Here is a 17,152-nt window from a genome sequence, read left to right on the forward strand (position 1 = left end):
CTTACTAACGATTCATACCAACTCTGGGTAGCTTGCTAACAACGTTTCAGAAAAAAACATCAATATTTTTAAACATTAATATAATAAAATGGAGAAAATAAATTTGGTTCTTGAAAAATTAGACAGATTCTTCATCTAGTCCAAATTAATACTATGAAGAATTTACAAATATCCACAGATGACCACAACAGAAAAATAAATAAATAAATAAATTGAAAACAGCACTGACATACATTCTTACAGAAAATATCTCCCTAAGCAAAAATGGATTCCCAACTTTAGTATGCTCTTTACCTTCATCACTGAAAATGTTAGCTCATTTCAAAAACGCTCACTCTTTTTCTTGTTGTTTTTTTTCTTTTATTAGGCAAGTATGAAAAATAATAGAAACGAGACAAAAGATTTTTCCCAGCGTACACCTCAGCTGCAAGTAGTGCAGAGTTGCTCACGCTCACAGACTTTGCTATTGCACAAAGGAGAAATTATAATCTAGACAGTTCTCTGTCCTGTTGTAGCTGCTTCTACATTAAATACGTAACTAATGTAACTATTTAAAAAATATAAAGGGCGAAGGAGGTTCAATGAAATGGAAGTGAGAATATATCCCAGAATATATTTATAATCTTTAAAAATAAACTTTAAAAATTTATTTATGGTGTGAAGAGCAGGAAAGAAAGCTGCTATCCCAACACTTGTGAGCCAGACAGCACTGCAGTGCCCACCCCCACGTTTCCAGTTTAATTCTGAGAAAAGGTTACTATCATCGATCATGTTCCATGCATTGTCAGAAAACCCAGCCCTACATATTTTATCATTAAGAAGCTCCACTGAAGAGGTTCTTTAAACGCTTGCAATGGAGGTTAGCTGATTGCTTGCCAGCTGCACCATAGCTCTGTCCTTTCTTCCACTACTAAAGTATGTTAACCAGAGGATAATTGCAGGGGTTCTCATCCATAATCTACCCTGACAACAATAAACATCAGATCATATGCAATGATTTTGCAGTCTTAAAAAACATTCAGCATTTTGTATTTTGTTAAAACAACTAATCTATCTTTTCTGGGAAAAAAAAAAAAAAGTATTGCAGGTGACTGAAATTAAGAGTGAAAGATTATTTAAAACTACACGGTAATGTATGTATAACTTGAAAAGCTACAATATGCCTCGTTTTTTTTAGCATAAGACCAAAAAGTAAATTATGTTTTATTAATATAGTTTTGTATGTTATAAGATACTGTACTTGAACACAACTGATATATTAACATGACAATTATCTTCAAAGATTTTAGCAAAGGGACTCCAAAACATTAGAGGTATCGCAGGCTCCCACATTTTAGATACATCTATTTTCCTATGATGAAGGCATTATGTAGCTGAACTAAGAAAATACTTAAAGCCTGCTAATAGCTGCCATCAATAGAAGTTTTACAGACATATATGCTGACACTGAAAATATGGAAAGACAAGCAATGAAGTTACATGCGCTTGCTTAACAAAAATACCTTTAACGTATCACACATGAAAATAATGTGTTTTTTGTTGTTGTTGTTGTTGTTTTTATTATTATTCAAGAAAGCCATTTGCACGAAGTGCTTGTTTGTACAAATTATCCAGAAATGAGGTGTTCTTTACCAGAGAAACTATGCACTGTTTACTGAATCCTTGAAGTGGCAAAAAACATACATCTTTGTGACATGATTCGTATACAGACATTTCCATCATAAATATAAGAGAAACCCTGTGGGCTGCTGACAGCAATGAGAAGTGAACGAGAGATTACTGAAACACAGCTAAATTTAGCTTTTTTTTTTTTTTTTTTTTTTTTTGAGGGCATCCGTTCAGATCAGAGGGCAAAGATTTAACTCAGTAATTTGGAGCATTAACACATTTTAGCTATCATAATGAATCCATGATCTGCAATTTGCAGTAGGTCTTACGCTCGCATTTGAAGGACGTGCCCGAGTCCATGAACCCAACTTTGTCCTTCTAAACTACCATATTGACGTTTAAAAAGAAGTCAACAAAACTAAAAATAAGTCAACCTCTGTTTCTTTTTTTTTTTTTTTTTTAATTTTAAAATATGCGGTATATCTTTTACATGAGAAAAATATGGCAAGTAGCAGCGCAAACACCAGTTCAGATGAAGCAGACTTGCCATTACAAAATAGGAACATGAATCACAGAATCACAGAATCACAGAATTTCTAGGTTGGAAGAGACCTCAAGGTCATCGAGTCCAACCTCCAACCTAACGCTAACAGCCCTCCACTAAACCATATCCCTAAGCTCTACATCTAAACGTCTTTTGAAGACTTCCAGGGATGGTGACTCCACCACTTCCCTGGGCAGCCTGTTCCAATGTCTAACAACCCTTTCAGTGAAGAAATTCTTCCTAACATCTAACCTAAAACTCCCCTGGCTCAACTTAAGCCCATTCCCCCTCGTCCTGTCACCAGGCACGTGGGAGAACAGGCCAACCCCCACCTCGCTACAGCCTCCCTTGAGGTACCTATAGAGAGTGATAAGGTCGCCCCTGAGCCTCCTCTTCTCCAGGCTGAACAAGCCCAGCTCCCTCAGCCGCTCCTCGTAGGACTTGTTCTCCAGGCCCCTCACCAGCTTCGTCGCCCTTCTCTGCACCCGCTCAAGCACCTCGATGTCCTTCTTGTAGCGAGGGGCCCAAAACTGAACACAGTACTCGAGGTGCGGCCTCACCAGAGCTGAGTACAGGGGGACGATCACCTCCCTCGCCCTGCTGGTCACGCTGTTCCTGATACAAGCCAGGATGCCGTTGGCCTTCTTGGCCACCTGAGCACACTGCTGGCTCATATTCAGCTGACTATCCACCATCACTCCCAGGTCCTTCTCTGCCTGGCAGCTCTCCAACCATTCCTCTCCCAGTCTGTAGCTCTGCTTGGGGTTATTGCGCCCCAGGTGCAGGACCCGGCACTTGGCCTTGTTGAACTTCATGCAGTTGACCTCAGCCCATCGGTGCAGCCTATCCAGATCCTCCTGCAGGGCTTTCCTACCCTCGAGCAGATCGACACACGCACCTAACTTGGTGTCATCTGCGAACTTACTGAGGGTGCACTCGATGCCCTCGTCCAGATCATCGATGAAGATATTAAAGAGGACCGGCCCCAGCACCGAGCCCTGGGGGACGCCACTAGTGACTGGCCTCCAACTGGACTTGGCTCCATTCACCACGACTCTTTGGGCCCGGCTATCCAGCCAGTTTCTAACCCAACGAAGCGTGCGCCAGTCCAAGCCAAGAGCAGACAGTTTCTTGAGGAGAATGCTGTGGGAGACGGTGTCAAAAGCCTTGCTGAAGTCAAGGTAGACCACATCCACAGCCTTTCCCTCATCCACCCAGCGCGTCACTCTGTCATAGAAGGAGATCAGGTTCGTCAGGCATGACCTGCCTTTCATAAAGCCATGCTGACTGGGCCTGATCGCCTGCTTCCCCTGCAATTGCTGCATGATGACTCTCAGGAGGATCTGCTCCATGAGCTTTCCTGGCACTGAGGTCAAACTGACAGGCCTGTAGTTTCCCGGGTCTGCCCTCCGGCCCTTCTTGTAGATGGGCGTCACGTTTGCTAGCCGCCAGTCGATTGGAACCTCCCCTGATAGCCAGGACTGTTGATAAATGATGGAAAGCGGCTTGGCCAGCTCTTGTGCCAGTTCCCTCAGTACCCTTGGGTGGATCCCATCCGGCCCCATCGACAAGAGAGAATACCTCTCTCTTGTTCTCAGACAAAATCCTGAACCAAACTCTCTGCTCTGGCCGTTTTAGGAACACAAATACTTGGCATGCAAACCCCCACTAGTCTAGTGTGGACGCTGCCAGTTGGAGCACCACATCTGACTTTCAGCAGGGCTACAAGCCATCCCAGACTTCATCATCTCAAAGGTACTTGAGATGAGAACCAGTCAGTCAGGAAGGCACAAGGGGAAGCCATAGTCTCTCACAGAGGTGTCATCCCCTACCTCAACCCTGGCTATTTGCAGTAACCCAGACTAAAGATTAACAGAGTACCTACACCATCTTTATAGCTCTGTTTTCAATTCAGATAGGTTTACTTATTTTTTTAATAGCATTCACAGTTTTCTTGACCAGAACAATCAAGGATCTCATTTTACTGAAGGCTCTTCAGTCTGACCCATAGCCCTATATTCGCTTTCCTCCTATACCCAAGAGTCAGCACTGTTGGAAGCACAGTTCATCAGCAAGCAACCCAAAGAGCTATTTACAAAGGCAAGTAAAAAAGGTGGAGGGGAATGCAACAAGTGGCACACTTTCATCAAAAATGTTGGTAAAGAAGGATTTCCTGGGCATTCAATATCTTCAAAATCAAAATGAATGTTTGTTGAGTAATCTTCATTTATGGACCCTTTTACTGGATTCCCCATTTCTATGTATCCTTCATCATGGAAGAGAAAAAGGAAAAAAATGGATTCAGAACAAGAAATGGGAAGTCAGAAGGAACAGGGTACTCCAGGGACCTCTTGGAACACTTCTGCTCTCCTCATAGTGCTCTCTTGTCTTGACAAAATGACAAAATAAAAGCAACCTCATTCCCAATCATTTTGATTAAAGGGTATTGACAGACATCATGATGTAACTTAAAAATGAACATTAAAAAACAAAACAAAACAAAACAAAAAACACAGAACACCGTGGTTGCATATACTTTCTACAGAGCTACAGGGTAGAACTAAAATCAACACACAAAAGTTGCATTATTTTTATAATGCTGGTACCATCTTGCTCAATGTCTAGAAAGCCCAATGAGTCTAATGCTGCAAATGTTTTCCCAGCTGGAAGAGCATGAGACAGATTTTACATCACGTGTACTATTGCTGCTTCTGAGCATTGGAGGTGCTTTGCAATTCTCTTGGTTCCTCTAGGTAAACTTGTGTGTAGTGACCTGGAGACAACAAATCCAGGTACGTCAGAGCAAACACATTTTATATTTTATCACTTTTTAAAAAGCTGGAAATAGATGAGTCACCAGCAATCTGACTTTGACCCAGTGCTGTGCAGAGTGCATTGAAACTCTCACAGGAGAAGTTATACAGCCAAGGTACTAAGTGCTGAATGTATATAAAATAGTATTAACAGTGCAATTATATTTAGAAAAAAGACCGTGTAAAAATCCCTGCTTCCTGCCTTCCAGATCTGCTTCCTGAATGGATTTCAAGCAACATCAGCAGAATCTAGCATTATAAACATTTGAAGTACTTACTGCCTCTGGAGACCTGCAGGCCCTCTAAAGGGATTAGGGTTTAGTGTATCTGTGCCAGTCTTAATCCACTTCTCCATAAAATAGGCATATAAAATAGGACACATGTGCCACAAACCTAAACCAGGCAAAAAATATAAAAGGGCAGCCCAAGATCAAGGAAAACCCTTAAGGAGCAGGAACAAACATGTAAAACGCTTTACATAAGGACAGTACTCCACACAGAGGATGCAAAGTCAGATCAGGTAATCCTTGCTACAATAATACGGTACAAAAATGAGACCTGGATGCTCTTAGGTTTGGGCATCATTTACTTGTTTAGCAGGTTCTGATCAGCAACACTTGTGCAAAGCCACTGATGAAGTACCAAAGTTGTCACAGAAGTCATCTACTTACATGCAAAGGAAAATGGGGACCTAAATTGTTGTCGATGGTCATGATGCATGAGACTGGTAATAACTGAGTACCCCTCTGAGAAATGACCAAGCTGCATTCATGGGTTAGGCAGTCATAAAATTTACCTTGCACCTGGGTAATGCACAACCCTGACAGAAAAAAATAAACATGCCACCCCACGGTGCCTTTTTTATGTTCATTTTCAGAGCAGATCCACTTGTCAAAATATACTCATAGTGTGTAATTTTGTTTTCAACACTCCAAGCTCCAAAAGCAACAGGACAGCTTTTCTCTCTCTACATTTTTAATCATCTTAGGATAGTTTGCGACAAGTGGCAGACGCTTTGGAAGACTGCATTTTGCATCTCAAGAGCTTGGCAGGCAAAAATACTGAATAAGTCAATCAATACTGCTCTCCCTTCCTGAGACACATTCAGCCTCAGCATGCCATTGCTGGCTGCAGGGACTCAAGGCAGTGGGAGAGCACAATGCTGCTTCCAGCAAAGGCATGGGGACACAGGGCTGCCAGATACAAGGCACCAACTTTGGCCCCTGCTATTCATCAGGGAAACAATATATATACTAAATTGGATAAACTGTTAGTAAGGTGTTCAGTAAAGTTTGTAAATTGGTGGTGGCAAGCTCCGAGACTTTGCAGAGCACATAAGAGATACTGGGAGCAGACAAAATATTTTCAAACTGTCTGAGACTGGGACCAGTAGCATCACCTCCTTACTGTTCCAGGGACAGGAAACTAGGGTGGTGTGACAGGGCCAAACAAATACCAGAAAAATTCCATCCTTTAAAAGCTGTCCAAGTTCATTCTTGTGTTATTGCATATTGCTCAGGTTTCATCCAAATCCTCTTCTGCCTCTGCTCTGTGTTCCCCACAGAGTGCCTGACACATGAAAACGAAACTCGTGTCTTTATTTCCACTTACCTGCACTGGGGCAGCAGCAAACAAATGCAGTCATTTTCCTTGACGAGACTCGCAGACCCAACAGCAATTTCAAAGTTCAAATATGTAATAATCTATATAAACTACTAACTCTGGAAAGATTGTATTAGTAGATTGTAAACATGCCACATCTAAGATCAAGCTCCTTCTAGAAAAGGGGGCTACAGCCACTGCTCCAAAGTTCCTTCTTAATTTCACCTATTAAAATCCACAAAATCACACATATTTACCTGAGAACATTATAGGAATAAAATGAACCATGTGAACAATATCTTGCACTGTCTCAGTATTCCTTCTAAAAAGCAAACACTGATGTTTGGGGATGGCAATTACAATTGTGTAATTACAATCTTTACTAAATCTTTACTGAAGCCAGAGTTACTCAAGTGACTTCTGAACTGAGACTTTTCAAAATTCACAAACCAGGTGCTGGATGATCCTGTTTATTTAAAAATTTGTTTTGCTATTGCTAGTTCTTTTTCAATAGTTGATGCTTTTTGCTGTGGTTCACTCTTTTACATTTCTCGCTACATACATTTCTCGCTACATACTTGACACTATTATGGGTACCTGTGTAACTACCCATTTAAATGTATGCCAATACCTGTGTAATAAATAGTAGAGGCACAGAATGATCATAAACAGATATGAGAAATACATTTCATAAGCAACTGGGATTACCTCATCTGTGGCTGCCCACGAATACATTTATCACTTATATGGGAAATTGTCTCATACTCCAAACACCTAGGTGTTGCCATTTGAAAAACCAACTTGCTTACAGATTATTTCTTCTCCAGATACATGAACACACCTTTCAATTCCTACCCTCTTCTGCATACAGCTAAAACCACACTATCTTCTAGTGTTCTTTACTCTCTGCTTTTTAAAGGATGACAGATTTAATGTCCTGTACCTTGGGATAGGCCTAATCTTAATTAACTTAATACTTTTATACAGCAGAAATGTCTACAGCTGAGCTAGTCACCAGAGGACCCATTTGCAGTTCACAGGCACTCCAAGGACTTAATTCATCCGTCAATTGTAGATATTTATCTTGGGATAAGACAGACCCAGTACTAGGAGTGACTCCAGTGTTTGTATGGAGATCACTGGAGGAAGATCTCTGCTATGGGCATTCATATTGCAGAAATTATGGAACTCTAGGCTCTGTCAGAGGTGGCTTCCTGGCAGAGATGCCTTAGACCACAGGAAAAGGGGAGGTCTGCAGAATGTGTCATTTCTGTCAATCTTTGAAAGCTTGGGATAAGTATTAAAAAGTGTCTATGTTCACAAAAGTTTCCTTACTTTACATTGAAAGGTTTTATCTGTCTCCTTGCATTACTGGTAAATTAAGGAGTTTCACATTCACATGCCTTTGGTGGAAAGGCATGGTTGTAAATCTCCCAAACGCTCCTAAAATTATTTTTTTTCTGTAGTAAGCAGGGGCTTAAGGTGATGGGGCTTCACAATATAATTTTTTATCAGCATTGTTTCATTATACATGTAGATGTAACAAACTCACAATAAACAGAACATTAAGGAATTTAGGAAGGTCATCCCTAGAGAAATATTAGCTGAAATGTTGGATGTGGTGCTTAGGGATATGGTTTAGTGGGTGACATTGGTGGTAGGGGGATGGTTGGAGCAGATGACCTTGGAGGTCTTTTCCAACTTCAAAGATTCTATGATTCTATGATCTATAATGCATACCACATCTGGTGGTAAACTCTCCATGTATATATATATATGAATATGCACTCCTACAACCACCTCCTCTGCATCTCCTTTTAGTGATCTATTTTAAATCTGCTGCCCACCCACACTACCAGTAGCAGGATTTTCCAGGGCAAGCCAGTGGTCATTCTCCTTAAATCAGTGTTATGTTGTGTTTTTTTTTTGTGGTTGTTGTTGTTTTTGTTCTGTTTTGGTTTTTTGTTTGTTTATTTTTCTAATTTGGAAGAGTGAAACTGTCTGTAACTCCTCTTCCTACTCTTGCTGAAGGGTGCATTTTGGTGTGGCTGGGGTGGCCCCCTCTCTCTCGCTCCTTCTCTATAGAGAGGTATCCAAGAGATGCTCTGATGAGAAAGGTTAGTAACTAGCCTGCACTCTGCTGCCAGTGGGCTCAAGTTTCAAACACCACTGTGTTACCTGGCAGAAGGTAAACGGAATTTTAATTATGTCGTAATGGAGGTAGAACTTCCCGGGTGTCTAAGGGAGAATTACAGTAGTGAAAGTCTGTGTACAGTGAGATTTATGGGATGAACGGCCTCTAATTATAAAGATTATGATTGAAGCGTGAAAGTCTAATGGTATAGCTGAAATTTCAAGATTTTCCCTAATTCCCCAACCTTTCAACCTCTTTTTTATTTTTTATTTTTTTTTTATTTTTTGAGACCTTTACATTAAAGGTTTTGTGGTTTGCTTCTTTTTAACTGAGTAGAATCAGTACCAAGTCCCTGACATGTATTTGGTCCACAGGAAATTACCTTTCTATGTTTGTTCCATTTTTAACAATACATCTAACTGAGAATAGAATACCGTACAAACATATTAACTACATACAAAGGAAAGTACTACAAAGATATGTTAGCAAGGGATAAACTGACAGAAAATGTCTTCCCTAGCTAACCGTGGGTTCTGACTATGAAAATAGTTACAGGTTACAAGACGACATGTTCTGATGTGCTAATGCTGGTTAGGCTCACATATTTACACAATTAATTAACTGCTTACTTACTGTCTCCCCATTACAGCAAGAGTATTTTTTTAACTCTTTTGGATACAAAATGAATTATTTTCAGATAGAACGAAAGAATTTGCCAGAATTGTCAAGTTAAATCAATAATCTTTTACCACACAGGAGTTAGGGATAAAACCTTTCTCACACAATACAAATACCCTTTTTCAGTATGCTCCTTGCCTGCTGGAAAAAATCTATCACAAAATTTCAGTCACTTACAATTCCAGAATTTTCACTCCAACAATTGTATATAGTGCACGTGTATATTTTTACATAATGCAAGGTGTAGATTTACCCTGTGTTTCTTTAAACTGTTTTCCAAGCTAAAAGGCATCAATTCTGAAGGCAGAATTAGGCATTGAAATAGTTTTCTTGTTCTGTGAACACTTTTAAAAGATGGAAGATAGTCTTCCCATTTCCCACTAATAAGGAAAAAAAAAAAAAAAAAAGAATCCTTTTTTCCTTTTCAACCAAATGACTAAAACTGTGGGAGAGGGCATGAGATGGGTCTCTGACTGTGCATACTGCTTCATGTCTAGCTTGCTCCGTGTTTCGTCCTGTTCCAACTGGCTTCTTCCAAGAGGAAGCCTGGGTGTGGTTTGGGGATAGATCACTCCAGCAGCTGCTCCAAACATGTCTTTGAATGCCAGCTTCAGTAGCATTGACTCCCCCTGAAGCTCTCCAGCACAATCCCAGCAGTTTTGCACACCTCTGTACAGCACCTTTACCCCTTCACACAAGGCATGCACCACAAATCTTTCACTTCCCTGCCACCAAAACAGCCTCTGGCAGCTCTCAAAGTGTCTCTTACAATAAATATTTCTGCCATTTGACCTGAGAACACACAAAAAAATAACAATATCTTGGGACCACAGGGGAATCACAGGATCCAGTGGAGACCAGACTGTGTAGGCGTGCACTTGGAGTCAGTCTACGTTAGAGGGGTCTAGCCCTAAATAGGACAGACAAGAGCACCCTGTGTTCCTAAGCCTTCTAATTTAACATAAATTTAACGTAAGTAAAGCACCCTAACAGGGTGTTGAGTCTGGGCATTCACATCTAAGAAAAATAACCACATCACCAGGATTTAGTAGCTCAAAGGTAGCTTGCTCATTTTCCTTCTCAGGTGGGTCGCTCCATCTTTTCCCCCTAGAACTGTTCTGTGGTTTTATGAATAATGAAATATTTATTAGACAGAAAAGAAGAAGCCCTATCACTCTGACTACAACCTGGAATGAAAAAAAAAAAAAAAAAAAAAGAAGTTTAAATCACTGTACATATATACAAAAAAGGGACCTTGTTAAAGATGAGAACTACTGGAATAAAGTGGACTGCTTCCTTCTCTCTGATTTTGACATGAATCTCAGTTTTGATCTGAAAAGCCTTTTGTAAAAATTAACCACAAATGACATGTTCCTGCAAGGAATTTTCTTTTCATGAGAAACTTCTAGACTAGCTTTACATGAGGACCACACACTCGCATGGATTGAAGATGTTGATGCTGATGAATTGCTGCTTTCAGCTGTAGAATTTAATTATTCTAGTTCTCTACAGCTGGTGTTATTGTGTGGTGATGTGTTTGTCTTCTGACACCTCGGGGAGGAGGATGAAATGAATTTTCTGCATTCAGAGTGCCAAAGGGACAGTTTGAATAAGAAATGCTGCAATAAGACCTGCATGACTATGTCTTCTGGCATGAATGATGAATCCGTGTTCTTTAGATCTTGTTTTCTAGCAGCACTTACAGATTGAAAACATTTCTTTAAAAACATTATAGGAAAATCACACTCAAGTTAAGCTTATTTTGACAAACAAAAGAAATGAACCAGTTTATATTGGCTGATTTCTAGCTTGTATTCTAGACTCTGCCTTTCCCTTCGCTTTTACCGGCCAGTGGGGTCACTCATCCTACTCATTTTCAGTTTATCAGTCAATAATCACTCATATGGCACTATGTCTTCGTAAATGACAGCTGAGACAAGACCTGATGCACAGTCTTCTTCCATGATGCCTTCCTAAACACCAGTCTGAGGGAGCTGGAAGGACCAAATATATTTGATAATGACACATTCACCAAGTGTGTCATAAAGAATGTTTTGGAGAAGTTTACAATGCTGCCACGCAAGAAATGTTTCTACATCCATGGCAAAAGTACCAGAATAGTCCCTGATATTGGACATTAATGAGTCAACATCTTTTTTTTTTTTTTTTTTTTTCCTGTGAGACATTATAATTGTAACACAAGCAGAGGCCATCTGGCTTGAGAATGAAGATTCAATATCTGTAGCAGAAGCAGAAGTACCTGAGAGGGAAATGGTACTTTCCCAGCTTACAGTTTGGACAGTACCCATCACTAAAACTGGTATGTTGCACAGTTGGCTACATTGCAATTTGATGCCTGATGAATGTCTTTTTCATCTATTATTATCTTATTAATTAATAATTGTTTACTAGTTTGAACATTATCTCTACAAAAAGATCAGTTTATGTTAAAAATTCCTAAGAGAAAACATATTCCACAATACTCTACAAAGAATCATGACAGCTCGTCAGCTTTTATTTACTGAGCAGTCTTGGGGGTAGAAATCAATTTATTTTTTGAAGAATAAACATAATTTCCCTCTTGCATGTGACAGGTGCAATCTCTGTTTATTAAATATGTAGAGAAACCATTTGAAAAATGGAAATTTAGAACAAGTACCACAATAACATTCCTGAGAAAGAATCTAGCTGAGAAGGAGCAGCACCACCACTTCTAAAGGGCAGGCATTCATTTTGCAATTTTTATGACAGCCACCATCTCCTTTACCTTGGCCTATCATATTTCTACAGGGTGTTTCTCACTGTATTTTGTTGGGGGAAAGCCCCCCCAGCAAACATATTTGGCAGAGGTTTTTCTGAGATTTATACAAAGATCAGAAGACAATGTTTTGCAGCCCTGAGAAACTCGAGCTGTTAATACTCTGAGCAAATTATATGTACATATCGTGGCCTATTTACAAAGCTGTAGGTTTATTTGTTTAAGTATCTAAATATCTTGAAGCAGCTCTAGGGTGGATGTTGTTGAGCCGACAGCCTTGCCTGATTCACTGAGCCACCTCACCCAGAGAGAATAACGCAGCAAGAGTCAGGGCTGTGCTGTAATCCTGAGGAAGCATTTGACTTGAATGCCATGGGGACCGAAGTGTTGGCAGAAATGGATTTAAAGGTAGTAGAGGGAGGCTCTGCCACAATAATTTGGAATGAAATCAAACAACATGTTGACTGTCTCTTGAGAGAATATGAGATGATAAATCCATGATGCATTTCCTCACCGGAATGAGCTGGGATGTGTTTACTATCAAGAGCGCCAGGTTGCAGTGGGTGAAGCAATTTCCTGTGTGCCTTTAGAAACCACTTTGGAATATTTCAGGGTGATAAAAGTTAGTTTAGCCAACATGATTAGAGAGATATCAGATCATTTTCACTGTGTTAGTGCTGTAATCCTAGAAGGAAGATTCATATATGTGCACTCAAGAATGAAATTCCAGGGTAGAAGAAACCCATAATGCCTACTGCCAGCTAGTATTATCAAACAGTTGCATTTTCCTGCGCTTGCTCTCTTACTTCTCTCAGTAGAAACTTACCCTAGTGCATGAGACTAACACCAAACACACTAAATGACTGTTTGCAAAGGTGTTTGCACTGGACACCACATACCTACGGAATAATGTGCTCCTGAACATGAAAAATGAAGGCTAAGTCAATCCCAAACACATAAACATATCTTAAGCAATAACCAAAGAGTAGAAGTCAGAGCTGCAACTCCGAAGAGTATAATAGCAAAAGAGACGAGTGCTAGTAAAAGCTTCCCTCTCACTCTCCTACAGGAAAAAACATCGAGTGTTATATAAAAATGTGAAAATCTCAGCCTTGGTAACTGAAGCATTCAGAGTACACTCCGACTCAAAAAGCAATTGATATAGTTCTTTTTCAGGCAGTACACACATTGCACTTCTATGCAAGTCAGTATATCTGTCCTTCACCTATTGCAAGGCAGTATTCCTTTAGTCTGGTATCTCATACAAAGAATACAAAATGATCAGGATTACTATTACAGCTGTAAGTATTTGACTCCCTCTTGTGATAAATCTAAACTCATTTTATGTGTGTTCAGGGACATCCCATTTAGTTTCTAAACATGGTCAGTATAATACAAAAATGGCTCCCTTGGCACACCAATAAAACTGAATGGGCTTAAGTGCTGTAAACAAGAGATTTAATTCTCACTCTCAAACACAGAATTTTTTTTTGGTCAGAATTCTGTGGCTCTAGAGACAATTCTGAGCACCACCGAAACATCTACATGAAACTGTTACGTTAGCAGAGTGAAGTCAGTCCAATTAAAAAGCATCACCACCGGAGACTGAGAGTTAAAATACCAATCACAAGAGGCAAAACAAGTCTAATATATACTTTCTGGCAAACTATATTCTGCTTCTTTAAGAATGCATTACATACTATGAGCATCCCTATTAGAATTTTATTGCAATATTCAAGGTGTACTCAGAAGATACTATTAATTTTTTTAAATATGGGTTTATTTGCTTGCATCTTATTTTACAGCCACTCTTCCAGCCTCCAGTTTCATTTCTAAAATTAAAGCTAGTGATATTTCCATATCAAAGTTTAAAATTAATTTGCTTTGTGGAACATGCCCCTTGATCTAAAATAGTTTGTTTTAATTAGGACATTTAATTTTCTCTAATGGAATCAGGTTCCATTCACTTAATCCAAAACTACTTTCTGAAAGAGTTATAAGCAGTACATTTTCTCAGCACAAGTCTTTCTAAGGCTTGCTCACGTTAGAGCAGTGCACCTGTGCAGCTAAACTGATTTCATATTGATCTACTCACACCACTACAAAACGTTATTGAAGCTAACCTGAAATGGATTTGCCCAATGTTGGATAAGTTTTTTTAAACAGCTTTATGTTTTCCAATACAGACCAGGAATAGATAATAGAAAGTCAAGTGCCATTATAAATACGTGTTAAGTTGAAAGACCCAGATGAACATTGTCCCACATTCCCAAGGACAAGTATTTGGACCTGCCCAGCATGGAGTTTGGCCAATTCCCACCAATACTTTTTTTCATTTGTACAGCTTCCTTCTTTCCTTTGCCCTCTTCTCTGTAACATGTTGTGTGCATGTAGACCATGCCAGATTATGTCTGCTTTTCGTAACAGGACGTACAAGACATTTCCTAGGAAAACTTTGCATATTCCAGCTCCATGTTAAAATGCAAGTCTACCACCATGCATGCACAAACAGAGATAGATCAGTGCAGAGATAGTTAATGCATGGGCAACTACCTGTTCAGCCACAGACACAGTGATAGGCCTTCCCTCGTCTTACCGTGAGTGTTCTCTCTCCATTTAAAATAAGCGTTAGTTCTGGGGAAAGCCTGTCATTATCTATACATTAGCTTTACATTACATTAAATTAAGATAAACTCTGAAAACTTTTGCATCTATGTGCTGATGGCATCTCTCACCATGTAGGGACATGGCAAAAAAATTATGAAAAAAATGCATACCTTTAAAAATAGCCAGGCTGTCATCCATATGGCCACTTTCACAACCCAAAAGACATGTTCGTAGAGCTCGGTATTCACTACTCCAGGGTCTACTACATTAGCAGTCACATGGCTTCCATTTGCAGTCAGAAGATGCTGTAGTCGATAGGTAAATAACACAAGGGCAAGTTTGCTTTGGGAATAGGCTCCATGGGGTGAATACGAACATCTGTATACAAGAGAGAAAGAGAGAGGGACATGCACATGAAAAAGAAATCATCAGAAGGGAAACAGAATTGCAGAAGCATCCAATGTACTGCATTTGGCAATATCCAGCAAGCAAATAGCTATACATTGAATCTTCACAAGAAACAGCTTATCAATAGCAGGCATGCTGTTTTCTGCACTTCTGGTGATCATTCTATCAGATACCAAGCCTGATTTATGGGGGAAAAATAATAAAAATAACATTACACAGCACCTGCCAGAATCTCCCTGTCAACCTATTTTAACTTTAAACACTGAGGCACCAATCTGCAGAATACCATCATCTAGGGGTGAACTATTCTCCCATTCCTCACTGCCCAGTTCCCACACACACATACCCTATTCCCACCCAGTAAATCCGTGCCTCATTGTACTGCTCCTGGCTATTATTATTTGTATTGCAGCACGACCTACTAGTTCCTGATTAAGGCTCCTTTGGTGGGAACAGTGCAGATGACTAAGGCAGTCATTGCACCTGTCCCAGTGACACCAGATTATACACAGCTAAAGAGATGAATATAATGATGGGGCAAGGAGAGCGGCTGTCAGAGTAACCAAAGTTATGTCATATGCAGCCTTTAGAGCAAAGGTGGCTGCCTCAACCTATGCCAAACAGAAGGTATAGTGAAGGCACACAAATACCACGAGTTACAGCAAAACATGACCTGCTGAGACTCCTGTGCGCCTCTGTAATCTGGATGCTGAATCTGCCCTTCTTTCAAGTCAAACTTTTCAGGAACTGCTGATTAGATGGGTTTCATGTCATGCAGGAAGCAGTATTTTTTTAAATAAGCAAGCTACCTCCGGGCAAATTAGCAGGTATGTCACTTAAAATGCTCCTCCTGACCAGGGCCTCAGTATCGCTCAGTATCGTCCTATGCCATGACAATTCCCTCTCACAATTACCACGGGCCTTTCGTTTAACCTTTTTTTTTGGTCTGCTTAGCAGAACCAAAGGTAGTTCCTAGCACTACAGACGGCTCAAAGCAGGCAGGTGCCTAAAGCAACAGTCTCTTGGGGGCAGCAAAAATGCTGTGGTCCCTGCCGGAGCCTTTGGGCAGCAGCCGCGTCAGCTGCAGCCTGTATGGAGACAGGGTAGAGCCTGCAGGACAGCTGCTACTGCTAAGGAGGGAGATGGAGGAGCAGCCCCCAGGAACAGATGTCTCTGACCCAACTCTCTTCTTCCCCTTGGTTGTTGTCCTGTCTCTGCGACAGATGCAGGCCGTAGTTTCATCCTCCACACCTGCATCCCCAGCGCAATGAACACCCAGGCTGGGGATGCTCCCAATCTGTTAAAAAGCCTGCCTTCAGCTTTCTGATGGTGTTGCTGCCTGCACGGTTTTTATTTTGAATGAACAGCAAATTCGTCTGGGACTTCTTTTTGTTACCCCATTCTTGTTTAATAACTAATTTATAATATCCTGTGTGCTTCACAGAAACCCCCTCATGCTAGCAAAACAGGCTGACTCTCTGCAGAGGTAAGAAGCATTTTAATTGTTAGGGCTGTCTGAATGGACTCAGAAACTGGGAGACACGATGGTAAATCTTACAGCTCAGCTATAGGAAGACAACACTGCTGAACACCCAGTGCATCTCTCTATCTCTCTCCTTTTTTTTTTTTTTTTTTTTTTCCCTTCTCTTCAAGCAAAACATGAGCAGGCTATGAAAGTGTTGTGTAATTTGAGAAAGGATAAAAACGGACAGCTGATCGTGACCAGCCCCTGCACGGCTGAGCAGTAAGACACTGGGTAACGCAGCTCCATCATTATCAAGATATCACTTGCACCTCAGGGTAAAATGGTCTATTTTAAGAATAAAGAATGATTGCTGCATGAATATAAAAGTGACTTGGCATTAGTCAGGAAATTGCAGTTACCTTTTAAATTCAGTAATGTCCATGCTCTGATCTGAGACACTCAAAATGTCACCTTACGCCTGATGCATATTTCAGCCCTTATAACTCGAAGGGCCAGATCCTCAGCCACCACAGCC

General features: G+C 40.4%; 1 protein-coding gene across 1 annotated transcript in view; it reads right to left on the reverse strand.

Moving 5' to 3' along the window:
- Positions 1–17,152, reverse strand: part of DHRSX (dehydrogenase/reductase X-linked) — a 174,951-nt gene that overhangs the window by 17,450 nt on the left and 140,349 nt on the right. The window contains exon 6 of the mRNA XM_084299107.1: positions 14,915–15,122. Within this exon, the coding sequence (XP_084155233.1) occupies positions 14,915–15,122 (208 nt within the window). The remainder of the gene's footprint in view (positions 1–14,914; positions 15,123–17,152) is intronic.

The sequence above is a fragment of the Netta rufina genome (genome assembly GCF_964035555.1).
Source record: "Netta rufina genome assembly, chromosome: 1".
NCBI lineage: Eukaryota > Metazoa > Chordata > Aves > Anseriformes > Anatidae > Netta > Netta rufina.